The following is a 13,485-nucleotide window of genomic DNA, read 5'->3' as shown; positions in this document are numbered from 1 at the left end:
TTGTTTATGTGCTCCCTTTGGCTCTTAGTCCTTTCATTATGATCAATTGTGAATAGAAATTGATCACTGGGACTAGTGAGATGGCATTGGTACATGCCACCTTGATAGGATTGAATTGGAATCCCCTGGTATGTTTCTAACTCTACCATTTGGGGCAAGTCAGCTTGAGCATGTCCCAAATTGCACATCTCTTCCCTCTCTTATTCCCACTCTTATATTTAACAGTGATCGCTTTTCCGTTACGTTTCAACACTTAAGAATAACTGTGTATTGATTACAGTATTCAACCAAAAGTATTAAGTAGAACAAACAAACAAAATACTAAGAAGGATAACATATTAAGTTGTTCATCAATAGTTAGGGCAAGGGCTGGTCAAGCCACCATTTCTCATAGTGTTCATTTCACTTTAACAGGTTTTCTTTTTGGTGCTCAGTTAGTTGTCACCGATCAGGGAGAACATATGATATTTGTCCCTTTTGGACTTGCTTATTTCACTCAGCATAATATTTTCCAATTCCTAATAGGGATCACTTTTCAGTTAAAATTTAAGCACCTAAGAATAATTGTGTGTTAATTACAGAGTTCAACCAATAGTACTAGAACAAAAAAATTACTAAAAGGTATAAAGTATTACATTGTACATCAACCATCAGGACAAGAGCTGATCAAGTCACTGTTTCTCATAGTGTCCTTTTCACTTCAACAAGTTTCCCCTTTGGTGCTCAGTAGTGGCCGATCAGGGAGAACATATGATATTTGTCCTTTGGGACTGGCTTAGTTAACTCAGCATGATGTTTTCCAGATTACTCCATCTTGTTGCAAATGACCGAGTTTCAGTGTTTTTGATGGCTGTATACTATTCTATAGAGTACATGTCCCATAAATTCTTTATCCAGTCTACTGTTGATGTGCATTTGGGTTGGTTCCAGGTCTTAGCTATTGTGAATTGAGCTGCAATAAACATTAATGTGCAGACAGCTTGTTTCTTTGCCAATTTCATTTCCTTTGGGTAAATTCCAAGGAGTGGGATGGCTGGGTTGAATGGTAGTTATATTCAGGTTTCTGAGGAATCTCCAGACTGACTTCCATAGTGGCTTAACCAGTTTGCATTCCCACCAACAGTGGGTTAGTGTCCCTTTTTCCCCATATCCTCTCCAGCATCTGTTGTTGGTAGATTTCTGCATGTGAGCCATTCTAACTGGGGTGAGGTGAAACCTCATTGTGCTTTTGATTTGCATTTCCCTGATTTCTAGTGATCTTGAACATTTTTTCATGTGTCTGTTGGCCATTTGGATTTCCTCTTTTGAAAAATGTCTATTGAGGTCCTTGGCCCATCTCTTAAGTGGTTGTTTGTTTTGGTGTTATGGAGTTTCTTGATTTCTTTGTAGATTCTGGTTATCAACCCTTTATCTGTTGCATAGTTTGCAAATATTTTTTTCCCATTCTGTTGGTTGCCTCTTCACTTTCCTGACTGTTTCTTTTGAAGTACAGAAACTTCTCAATTTGATGCGATCCCAAATTTCAATTTTGGCTTTGACTGCCTGTGCTTCTGGGGTATTTTCCAAGAAGTCTTTGCCGGTACCTATATCTTGCAGGGTTTTTCCAATGCTCTCTAATAATTTGGTGGTGTCGGGTCATAGATTTAGATCTTTAATATTTTGGTTGAACTTTTGTGTATGGTGAAAGGTAGGGGTCTTGATTCATGATTCTGCACGTGGAAATCCAATTTTCCCAGCACCATTTATTGAATAGACTGTCCTTATTCCAGGGATTGGTTTTGGATCCTTGATCAAATATGAGTTGGCTGTAGATGTTTGGATTGATTTCTGGTGTTTCAATTCTGTTCCATTGGTCTATCCATCTGTTTCTGTACTAGTACCTTGCTGTTTTGATTACAACTGCCCTGTAGTATGTCCTGAAGTCTGGTATTGTGATGCCTCCAGCTTTGTTTTTTATTTTTTATTTTTTTTCTTTCTTTCTTTTCTTTTTTTTCTTTTTTTCTTTTTTTTTAACTTTTATTTAATGAATATAAATTTCCAAAGTATGACTTATGAATTACAATGGCTTCCCCCCCCATACCGTCCCTCCCACCCACAACCCTCCCCTTTCCCACTCCCTCTCCCCTTCCATTCACACGAAGATTCATTTTCGATTATCTTAATATACAGAAGATCAGCTTACTATACATTAAGTAAGGATTTCAACAGTTTGCTCCCACACAGAAACATAAAGTGAAAAATAATAGATGATTTTTTTTAAATGATGATGAAATCAGATCAGACCTATTGTCATGTTTAATCCCAGTGAGAGTCAAGTTGGGTATTGATAATTTCTTTCTTTCTTTTTTTTTTTTTTACAGAAGATCAGTTTAGTATGCATTAAGTAAAGATTTCAAGTTTTCACCCCCATAGAAACACAAAGTGAAATATATTGTTTGAGTACTCGTCTCCAGCTTTGTTTTTGTTGCACAATGCAGGCGTACACCTTCCGGATAGGTTAACGCCGGCAAGACCTCGGAGACACCAGACGCGTTTATCGGCTTTTCAGCTTCCACTTTATTTTTCAGCAGACTCGTGTTACATGTCGCGAAAGCCCGCCGTCTTCGCCTCCTCCAACCCTCTTATATCTCCTGCCCACCGTCCACCTGTTTATATATGATTCACGGAAAACATGTTACCAACTCAGCAGGAGTAAGTGTGGGAAACATGCAGTAACAGGATGCTTAAAGTCAAAACAGGATCTTGCAATTAGCTACGGGCAGGGTGGAAAAAGCCCAGCACTAAACTTCTTGTCAGGAGGGGCACAGCTGGCCAGGCTGTCCCGTTACCCGACATCTCCCCCTTATTTCTTTGCAAAATGGAGTGGTACTGTGCCTGTCTTAGGTGACCAAAAGCATCTATCGGGTTTACCCATCATTGGCACATGAACATGAGGTGTGGAGGGAGCGTTCATGCCCTGTCTTAGGTTGCCTTGAAGACCTCTCAGAACTTACCCATCTTTGACTACCATTCCAGCAGATTCAGCCACACCTAAATCTGTCCATTTTGCATGGGGTACTGGTTATTGAATGCTAGCTGGCTTGTTTAACCACCATTTGCGTATTAACAGCCCTTGCAAGATCCGAACAATAATTGATCCTGTTGTAAGCACAATAAGAGCCAACCCTATAATAGCGGCCCATTGTTTAATTGGATTCCAACTACCATTTAACATGCTACCCAAAAGACGGGACTGATTAGCGGCAAATGAAAAGTGGTTGTAGGGGTAGGTGGTAACACAAACTGCAGTAGATTGAATAACACAGGGTATGCCAACCAGGCCTAATCTTACAATAAATCCGTTCATTAACAGCTGAATAGCAGTATATCATCAAGTGCCTGGGCGGTAGATCTTGTGATGCTATCAAGTGTGGACAGTGTGGAGGTTTGGCTCATGGCCAAGCCAATAGCGGCCTAACCAGCTGATAATGCCGCAATTACTGCAACGACGACCACGGTGACTCCAAAGTCTCTCCTGTGTCGAACAGCCATAGAGAAGTCCTTCTCAGACACCACAACTGGTACAGGAACCCAAATAGGAATCCGCACAACCACCAGTGTTTCTGCTTCACTTAATTTTCCTTTAACACATGAGGAAATAACTCCTGTAGTGCAAGTATTATTAGTAGCATTACAGCGATACCAAAAGAAGGGAGGCTGAAGAAAAACAGGGGATGATCGTTGGGTGACGAAAAGGCAAATCATGACTGCTGGAGAATTGGGGGTGCCTGGGGAGTGCAAGAAGGAAGTGGATTGGTAGGAGGGTAAGGAACAAGTGGTCTGTGACACTCCTGGCACCTGAGAGGTAGCGACTCAGATCGAAAGGCTATAAGTTTCCCTGTAATATTGGCTGTGTAAGAACTACCTGAGTCATTCCAGTTGATAACATCTCCCATGGAATAAGTGGCCAAATTAATACATGGCGTAGGAAAGCCGGTATAATTATAACCACAAAGATCTGCACCAAACTTAGGCTTATGGAAGCATAGCGCTCCCGAAAGGTGGGTGGATAAGTTAACCTGGCCCTGATGGGAAGAATTGACAAGACTGTTGTAAGGCACTCCGAATCTTTCACCTATGGTAGAGTTATGAAGGTTAGAAGAGTTAGAAACAGGGAGAGGGAGAGGTAGGGCTCTCAAGAGACCCCAATACTCATCCAGTTTGGCCATTGTCGGTGACAGTGGTATCATTATTAGTAGGAGTAGGATCACGATCATCTTGCCACTCTATTGTTCTTGTCCGTCTTTCTGGAATCCAGATTGGATTTTTTTCTTCCTGTGGGAGAAAACAAACAGCGCCTCGTACCCTTCTTATTAATGGGTATGGGCCTTTCCATTTGTTATCTTGTGGGTCTTTCCACATAATCATTTTTCTAACGTGTGGCTGAGCTTCTGTCAGTTCACGGGGTTTATTACTATTGGGGGTCTGTTCCAAGATTACATGACGTTCTGCCGGGGTGAGACCATCAGCTTTTTTATTTAAAAAATTTATGGTAAGTAAGGCGAGGTTGAGAATGTCTTTAGGGGAATGGGATAGTGCCCCTATTCCCCCTTTTTGTTTTAATACAAAGTTTTTCAGATACAGATTAGTGCGTTCCACAACAGCTTGTCCAGTAGGGTTATATGGGATGCCGGTTAAATGAGAGATATGAAAAGTTGCTAAAAACTCAGCAAAAGCCTTAGAAGTATAAGCAGGTCCATTATCAGTTTTTATTATATTAGGAATTCCCCAAGAAGCAAAACATTGTAACATATGTTGCATTACAGGGGAGGTGGACTCTTTGGCGGCGGTGGTAGCCATAACTACTCCTGAGTAAGTATCCACCGTAACACAGACACAGGATAGCTTGCCAAAGGCAGGGATATGCGTTACATCCATTTGCCAAATGTGACATGGATAAAGGCCCCAGGGATTAGCTCCAGTGGGCATAGTAACAGGCTGATGAATAACACATTTTTTGCAATTTTGGACAATAGATTTAGCTTTATGAATAGGGATATTAAACCTCATACTTAAGGTCTTACTATTAACATGCCAAAGTTTGTGATATTCTGTTTCCTGTTCCATGGCAGTGCAAGCTAAAAGGAAGCGGGAATGTTGATCGGCAAGGGTGTTTCCCGTGGTGAGAGGACCTGGCAGGGAGGTATGTGCTCTAATATGGGTGATAAAAATGGGATCTGATCTCCTAAATAAAGCGTGCTGAACAAGCTCAAATTAAGGAAACACTGTAGATCTTTTGGATATTAACGAAGGGGAGCCTAGCCTCTTAACAGCATTAACAACATATAAGCTATCAGAAATGATATTAAGAGGACCCTCAACCATATTTAATAACTTAGCCACTACAGCTAGCTCTGCATGTTGAGGTGAGGGAGATGCAGTAACTGCATGATGCACCTGACCTTGTAAAATAGCCACCCCGGTACCTCCTTTTGCTCCATCAGTAAAAGCTATGGGTGCTTTGGGAATGGGATTAGAATAAACTCTTTTAAAATAGTGTAAGGGTACCGTGTCACAAAATCTAATAAAGGGATGATTGGGATAATGGTTATCTACACTTATGTCAAGGGTGATGGTGATGTGGGACCATTGCCAAGTTTCCTTAGCCCACTCCTGAATGACTACAGACTCTAACGGAAGAATGCAGGACTGTGGTCTTCTCCCTGCAATTTCTACGACTCGGTGGATGGCTTGTAAAACTAAATTTCCCATAGCCTCCGCATAGGAGGTAATAGATCTGGGCATATGGTTATGTGGGTATATAAACAACAATGGTCCTTCTTGCCAGAGTAAAGCATAGGGATAATGACTTTGTATGAACACCAAAATACTTAGGGGCATAGTGGGGTCACACTGCTGCATAGCGGTGCTCTTAAGGTGCTGTTCAAAAATTTTTAGTACTGCTTTTGCCTCCTTTGTAAGTTGTCTGGGTGAATTTAGGCATGCATCACCTTCCAGAAGTCGGAACAAAGGGTGCATTTCTTCAGTAGTCATTTTACAATAAGGCCGAATCCAGTTTAAATTTCCACACAATTTTTGTAAGTCATTTAAGGTTTTAACATGATGAGTGGAGATATTAAAATCAAGAGGCTTTACTGTGGTAGGGGTAATCCGTAGTCCTAAATATTGTACTGCAGGAACTCGTTGAATCTTTTCAGGAGATAAGATAAGATTATAATTGTTTAGGGATTGCTCTAATGCAAAGAAGGCTTTATCTAATTCTTCCTGGTTAAGAGCAGCCAATAGAATATCATCCATGTAGTGTACTATTGTCATTTGTGGAAATAATTTTCTTACAGGTGCAATAGCCTTAGCAACATATATTTGACATAATGTGGGACTATTAGTCATTCCTTGTGGCAATACCGTCCATTCAAAATGAGCATTGGGTCCTATATGATTTATAGAGGGAATTGTAAAGGCAAAACGTTGTCTATCTTCCTTGGCTAGGGGGATAGAGAAAAAACAATCCTTTATATCAACTACTATTAGTTTCCATTCTCTAGGTAGCATGGTTAAAACGGGGAGGCTGGGTTGAGTGGCCCCCATAGGTTGCATTTGTTTATTTATAGCTCTTAAATCATGAAGTAGGCAATATTTACCTGATTTCTTTTTAATCACAAAGATAGGAGTATTCCAAGGAGAAGTAGATGGCTGAAGATGTCCTGCCCCTAATTGTTCCTATACTAAGGTTTTTACAGCAGCCAATTTTTCTTCTGTAAGGGGCCACTGCAAAATCCACACTGGCTTAGAGGAGAGCCAAGTTATAGGGATTGGCTGCCGTGCGGTGGCCCCTCCTGGAAACCCAGTCCATGCCTGTCCTTTTCTCCTTTTGGACTAATGGGCGTTGTAATACCCTGTTCCCTAGCTCCCAGGCCTCCACCTTTATATCCCATTCGCGTCATGATGTTCCACGCAGCCTGTGATCCTTGTTGTTTTCCCTTTTCATTAGTCAAGGTAAGTCTTAGTTCCTGTAGGGCGTCTCATCCCCACAGGGTAACTGGCAGCTTACAGATATATGGTTGGAACTGTCCAGAATGGCCTTCATTGTCGGTCCAAGTGAGGATGCTGGCACTCCTAGGTGGAGCATTGGTAGTACCCAACCCTACCAGTGTATTCTCTGACTCTTGTGTTGGCCAGGAGGGAGGCCAGTCATCTGCGGCTATAATACTTACATCAGCCCCAGTATCTAACAAGCCTTGTATTGTTTTTCCCTGAATGACAAGAGGCCAAAGTGGTCTGTTTTCCAATGATAAGGAGAGTGCTGCAAAATTACTTCCTTGTTTAGCTCTCTGATCTCTAATTTTTTCCCAGCATAGTAGTTGTGCTAGGGGTCTGTCACTATCTACGATAGCTGCACCTAAGGTGGCTTGAACGATAACTTTAGGTTTGCATGTGAGGAAAGTTACTATTGCTGGCTGAATTTGGAGTCCGCGCTGAAAACTGGTGGCTCGTCCAATCACTAGTCCGAAGCCAGTATTGGGAAGAGAATTTTTAGTAGGGACTACATCAATGATTTGAGGACCCATAGCTGGAGTTAATATTTGAGACTCCGTTGGCCGCAATTCGAAACAGCTTACTGTTCCTGATCCCCCTTTTTTGATTGCTGGCGCACCCAATTTTGCTTCGGGCCCCGGTGTGCTGGGGCCCCTCTCCCGTTTTTTGACTCTTGGGGAATGGGGTTTCCTGCTCTATCAATCTTAGAATAACAATCACTGGCCCAATGATTACCTTTCCCACATTTAGGGCATAATCCTGGCTGTCGTTTGTTGGGTTTATGTTGTCTACATTCCTTTTTTACATGCCCGGGTTGGCTGCAAGCGAAACATTTGCGGTCACTCGCTCTATTGGCCTTAGTCATTGCCATAGCAGCATGAGCCCCAGAGGCAACATCATCCATGACGTCTCTGCAAATTTTCAAAAAGGTAGGGATGTCCTTATGTTGCCAAGGCCTTAGCACGGAGCGACATGTCTTATTAGCATTTTCATATGCCAGTCATCTCAGCAAGGGTGCGGCCTCTTCAGGAGACTCAAACAGATTGCCTGAAGCTTCATAAAGGTGGTTAATAAAATCTGCATAAGGCTCTGTTGGTCCTTGTATTATCTTAGTCAGACTGTGTTTAACTTCCCCTTTTTTTGGCACTACCTTCCAGGCCCTCAAGGCTATATCTCTTATTTGTTGTAATACCTCCCGGGGACACCGAGCTTGCACTGCTTCTGCATGGAATGCTCCCTCTCCATTTAACATATCCTCATTCCAGGCAGGTTGCCCATCAGCTCGGTTTTGTGCCGCCTGAGTACAAGCTAGTTCCCTATAAGCGGCTGACCATAAGAGATAATCTCCCCCTGAAAAGACTGCCTTGCAGACATTTCTCCAATCTTCAGGGACTAGGCCCTGAGTGCCTAAGGTTCCTAGGATAGCTTTGGTGAAGTTAGCATGTGGCCCGTAGAGAGTCACTGCCTTTTGCAACTCTTTTAATGCTGTGAAGTTGACCGGAGTCCTCCCGCGATTTCCTTGGCAGTCTTTGGTCACTGGAAAGATCTGATGGGGGTTAAAGAACTCTGCCCAATTTGGTTTCAGGCACCGTGGTGGGTGGGGAGTTGAATCCCCAGTATTTATAAAAAAAGGGGCTTCATCGTCATTACGAGCACTTTCGTTTTCAAGTATTTGCCTTCTAGTCTGTTTCTCCGGCCCAGACTCTAAAACTATGGGCCTCATCTCGCTGGAAGCATTGCCGACAAAACAGCAACAGCGCATAGGATGATGGGGTGGTTCATACGGAGGAGCGGAGGGCATTAAGGGCAACTCTGGGTATAGTGGAAGCGATCCCAGCATCTGTGGATGTTTCGCTTTTGGTCGGGCTCCTCCAATTGCTTCCATCCTTTGTTCCTCTATATTATCTCCTTTTTCGCTACTATCATGGGAGTCTTCGCTCAGCTCCTCCAGTAGTTCGGAGCCTTCATCTAAGAGTTCCCCAATCTGGTCATCCTCCGACCGTAAAGCAGTATCTATCAGATACCACAAGCGGATCACTCCCTCCTTGACTCCAGCGTTTCGCAATTCACGTCCCACCCGTCTCCACCGAACCTGTGATAAATCTCCTTCTTCAACAAACCAAGGACAAGTTTTATATAGTATCCTCGTAAAATTGCACACAGCTAAACTCTTTACGGGCATCCCCGTTGCCTTTAAAAGGTGGCTAATCAATAGGTGCATTTTCGTGGTGGACTGTGTGTTCCCCATTGTACCTCGGTATTCCTAAGCTTTTTCCCCTAGACTCCCGTCTATAGACATTTTTTTTTTCTTACCTTCTTTCTGCGTCGCAGCGATCCGAGTCACGACACCAGTTTCAGGTGTACACCTTCCGGATAGGTTAATGCCGGCGACACCTTGGAGACACCAGACGCGCTTATCGGCTTTTCAGCTTCCACTTTATTTTTCAGCAAACTCGCGTTACATGTCGCGAAAGCCCGCCGTCTTCGCCTCCTCCAACCCTCTTATATATCCCGCCCACTGTCCACCTGTTTATATATGATTCACGGAAAACATGTTACCAACTCAGCAAGAATAAGTGTGGGAAACATGCAATAACAGGATGCTTAAAGTCAAAACAGGATCTTGCAATTAGCTACGGCAGGGTGGAAAAAGCCCAGCACTAAACTTCTTGTGCTTGTACATGTTGGGAGGGGCACAGCTGGCCAGGCTGTCCCGTTCCCTGACAAGTCAGGAGCTTCTTCTGTCTCACACTTGGTTGTAGGGTCCCAAACATTGGCCATCCCGCATTGCTTTCCCATGTGAAATAGCAGGGAGCTGAATTGGAAGTGGAGAAGCTGGACATAAATCAGCACTCATCTAGGATGTTGCACCACAGGTGCATTCTTAAGCTCCCGCACCACAGTACCTCTCCCAGAGCAGGTTTTTGGGCAGCTCTGGGGTTGCCACCTCCCCACCATCACCGCGAGCTTGAGGAGGCCCTTGCCCAGACGGCTACTAGCCCCTAGCTTGAGATTTCAGCTGATTCAGGATCCTGTGCACCACTGGTTCAGTGAGGCTTTTCAGGCAACACAGAGGCAGGACCTCCACCTTGCATTGGAGCCCTCAGTGCTTTCTGTCAGGGAACGGGACAGCCTGGCCAGCTGTGCCCCTCCCAACATGTACAAGCACAAGAAGTTTAGTGCTGGGCTTTTTCCACCCTGCCCGTAGCTAATTGCAAGATCCTGTTTTGACTTTAAGCATCCTGTTATTGCATGTTTCCCACACTTACTCTTGCTGAGTTGGTAACATGTTTTCCGTGAATCATATATAAACAGGTGGACGGTGGGCAGGAGATATAAGAGGGTTGGAGGAGGCGAAGACGGCGGGCTTTCGCGACATGTAACACGAGTCTGCTGAAAAATAAAGTGGAAGCTGAAAAGCCGATAAGCGGGTCTGGTGTCTCCGAGGTGTCGCCGGCGTTAACCTATCCGGAAGGTGTACGCCTGCACTGACTCCTGGCTCCTGGCTTCAGATCAGCCTAGCTCTGGTCTTATTGTCCATTTAGAGAGTGAAACTGTGGATGTAAGATATCTCTCTCTCTCTCTCTCTCTCTCTCTCTCTTTCTCTCTCCCTCTCTCTCTCTTTCCACCTCTCAAATAAGTAAATAAATATAATCTAAAAAAAAGAGGCAGTAAGGTCTCCCTACATGGTATTTAGCACAGACCTGGGGAAAAATTCCAATCCATTGTCATATATGTGTGCACTCTTAGGGTCTGAGGGTGGCCCTGATCCCCTAAAGGAACCCAGACTTGTGCAGAAGAGCAAGAACAGACTCCCCAACCCCCACTATTGTTGGAAGGCAAAGACAACGTGAATGTGGTTCTGCAGCTCCAATGTTTGTCTAGTTTCAATGTAAGGGGTTCCAACTGACTCCAGAAGACCCAAGACAGAGATATTTGTGTAGAGCATACTCTGAAATAACAGTTAAATAATTATTGCCTCTGAGGAATGATTGTGCATGGCTATATATTTTTTATTTCTAATTTTTGATTTAATTTCTCATGTCTACACATTGTGCAATAAAGGGATAAATGATGCTTCCACATGGAAAATAAATGCCTATGCATTTCTAATTAAAGTATGAGCAGTCCTAGTTTAAAACAAAATAAGGAAACAAGCCAAGGCAGAATAGAATACATTCTTCACAGAATGAATACACATATGTGTGACTCAATTATTACTTGCTCATTCTTCTACATTTCCCCTGATTCCTCTTTATTCCTCAACATATCTTCCTACTTTTCCTCTTCTTCTTCCTTTCTCTAAAGGTCTCCAAAGCTGTTGGAATTCAAGTGGAACTTGTAACAGGATCAACTTTATAATTCCAACTTTGACTCTAAAAGCAGTTGGTTATTAGTTATTTTAAATTTTGAAATTGTCAGTTCTAATTATTGAGAGCTATAAGTCAAAATAAATTGTTTTCACTTTAATATTGCTTTTTTTTGAACAGTCATCAACTATATCATGATTCTCATGTGTTTGGACAGATGGGCTGTGAGCACCAGTGTATGATTTAAACCCGTGGAGAACTTGTACTCTTTATCTAGGATTGTCTCCTACAACAAGAACTTCATGAGCTCTACTCCCCACCGTGTCAGGTTGGACCCAGTTGAGGAACTTCATTTTCTTTTCCATAACTCTGTTCATTTGTATTATCATATTCATTTACCTAAGGGAATCATTTCTTTCAGGGAGGCTACTGGCTTCTGCCCAATGGTTTTGCCTCCATAATGTTCTAGTGCTTGAAATGTTACTACATTGCTCTTGGGTTTTCTCTCCCTAAAATGTCAGGAATTCAATCAAATTAACCAGCTGAGGATATTCCTTAGTGGGGAAAATCCTTCAAGGACCTAGGTCACAGTTCCAACTCAGGACATCTCCCTTTTGGTTTCTGTCTTGGAATCTACATTTTTGAGTGTGAAGGAAATGGAATTTTAAATGCAATCAGCTTGTATTGACTTAAAGGAGAAAAAATAAGGGGAAGAAACTTCACACAGTGCCACAAGACCTGCACCACCTGAGAAATGCAGAAAGAGGAAGCAGCAGGGTTAGGCAGAGACACCTGTCACCACTACAAGGAGGTGCTGATCCTTGACCCCCACACATACCAACTGAGGCTGAAATCAGAGCATGTGCCCAGCAGTCCCAGGGTATTCAGAAGCCATACTGACTATTCTAATGCAGTATCAAATTGGAAAGCCTTGTTTAAGCAGAAGTCAGAGCATCAGTGAAACCAAAGCAAACACAGACACAGCCTCTGTCCAAACCATCTGTGCTCACATGGCCCCCAGAAAACATAAAATACAAATGGTGGCAAAGCCGCATTTCTAAATCTAATACCAACAAGGTTCAAGTTGTATGATGAGACTCAGTATGAGCAAGATTCAAATTGCCAGATTGTACCCAGGCAAACTGGCTTGGCAGAATAACAAGGGTAAAGTTAACTCTCATCTAACATTGGGGTGCGGTGTGAAACAACGAGGCTGTATTCCCTAATGGAGGGTAGAGATGTGAGGTAATTTTCCAAGTCAGAGGAGACAAAAGAAAGAAGAAAGATTATTTTACATTCTAGGAAAACTGGGCTTCTCCACAGCGAGGTGCTGGCAGGCCTCACTGGGCCCAGGAACATCCCTGGAAGGTCCACATCTCACCACAGAACGTGGCAGGGATTCTTGCATTCCCCTCAATGAGGCACTGAGAGACAGCTATGAGGGGAATGCAGCGCCCTCCCTAAGGCTGGGACAGCGTGACTCTTACCAAGGTCTCAGTGACCCAGCATAGGGACCAGAAGAGGCCACATTGGGCCATGAAGGGCACCTGTGTAGCATGCAGTTCTCACCTCTCTTCTCTCATGAAAAGCCTTAGGTGCCTCCCTTGGCTTCCGGCATCCACTTAAGACTCAAAGCAGGGGCTAGAGATGGCTGGTGTGTGGGTCTCTGCAAATTCCCAGAGTGGCAGGGAGGGGACAACCTGACAGGCTAAATTTCAAAGAGCCCCTGGGGGGCAACTTCAGGTGCATTCAGGCAGTCTCTGGGCCGGGTTCCAACCCAGCACCATGGGTGCCCTCTGGGGGCAGCAGACGGCGCTGACCCCGATAGAAAGGTAGAAAGGCAGGAACAGGCCTGACTTAGGTAGAGGTCAAAACTGCAGGAATGTCGCACTCCAACAGCACATTTGTCCCATTTCAATCAGATGACTCCACCACACCGCTAAGGGTCCCTGACACAGACATGATTCTGAGCAGGACACGTCTGACAGAAGACTGTGGTGGGAGCTGCCTCAGCAGTAGGATTGTGGTGGTTTTCCTTTATAAATGCATCAAAACTGGATTTATTTCCCCTGTGCCTACTACTTGCACCTTAAAGGCGGGAATGTGACTTCCACATGGAAAATAAATTTCTGTGTTTCTT

At 43.6% G+C, this 13,485-nt stretch overlaps 2 protein-coding genes across 2 annotated transcripts in view; both read right to left on the bottom strand.

Annotated features, from left to right (window-relative positions):
- Positions 1–3,744, bottom strand: part of LOC138847791 (vomeronasal type-2 receptor 116-like) — a 40,495-nt gene extending 36,751 nt beyond the window's left edge. The window contains exon 1 of the mRNA XM_089316337.1: positions 3,481–3,744. Within this exon, the coding sequence (XP_089172463.1) occupies positions 3,481–3,744 (264 nt within the window). The remainder of the gene's footprint in view (positions 1–3,480) is intronic.
- A 4,291-nt stretch (positions 3,745–8,035) lies between these two features.
- On the bottom strand, positions 8,036–9,217 carry LOC149121444 (endogenous retrovirus group K member 10 Gag polyprotein-like). The gene has a single exon (XM_089316336.1). It carries the CDS (start codon positions 9,215–9,217, stop codon positions 8,036–8,038), a length of 1,182 nt encoding a protein of 393 aa, XP_089172462.1.
- Positions 9,218–13,485: the final 4,268 nt, after the last annotated feature.

Source organism: Oryctolagus cuniculus, chromosome 16 (genome assembly GCF_051225735.1).
Source record: "Oryctolagus cuniculus isolate XC-2025 breed Fujian yellow rabbit chromosome 16, ASM5122573v1, whole genome shotgun sequence".
Classification (NCBI taxonomy): Eukaryota; Metazoa; Chordata; class Mammalia; order Lagomorpha; family Leporidae; genus Oryctolagus; species Oryctolagus cuniculus.
Note: the sequence above shows the minus strand (reverse complement) of the source record. Positions and strands in the feature narration are given on the sequence as shown.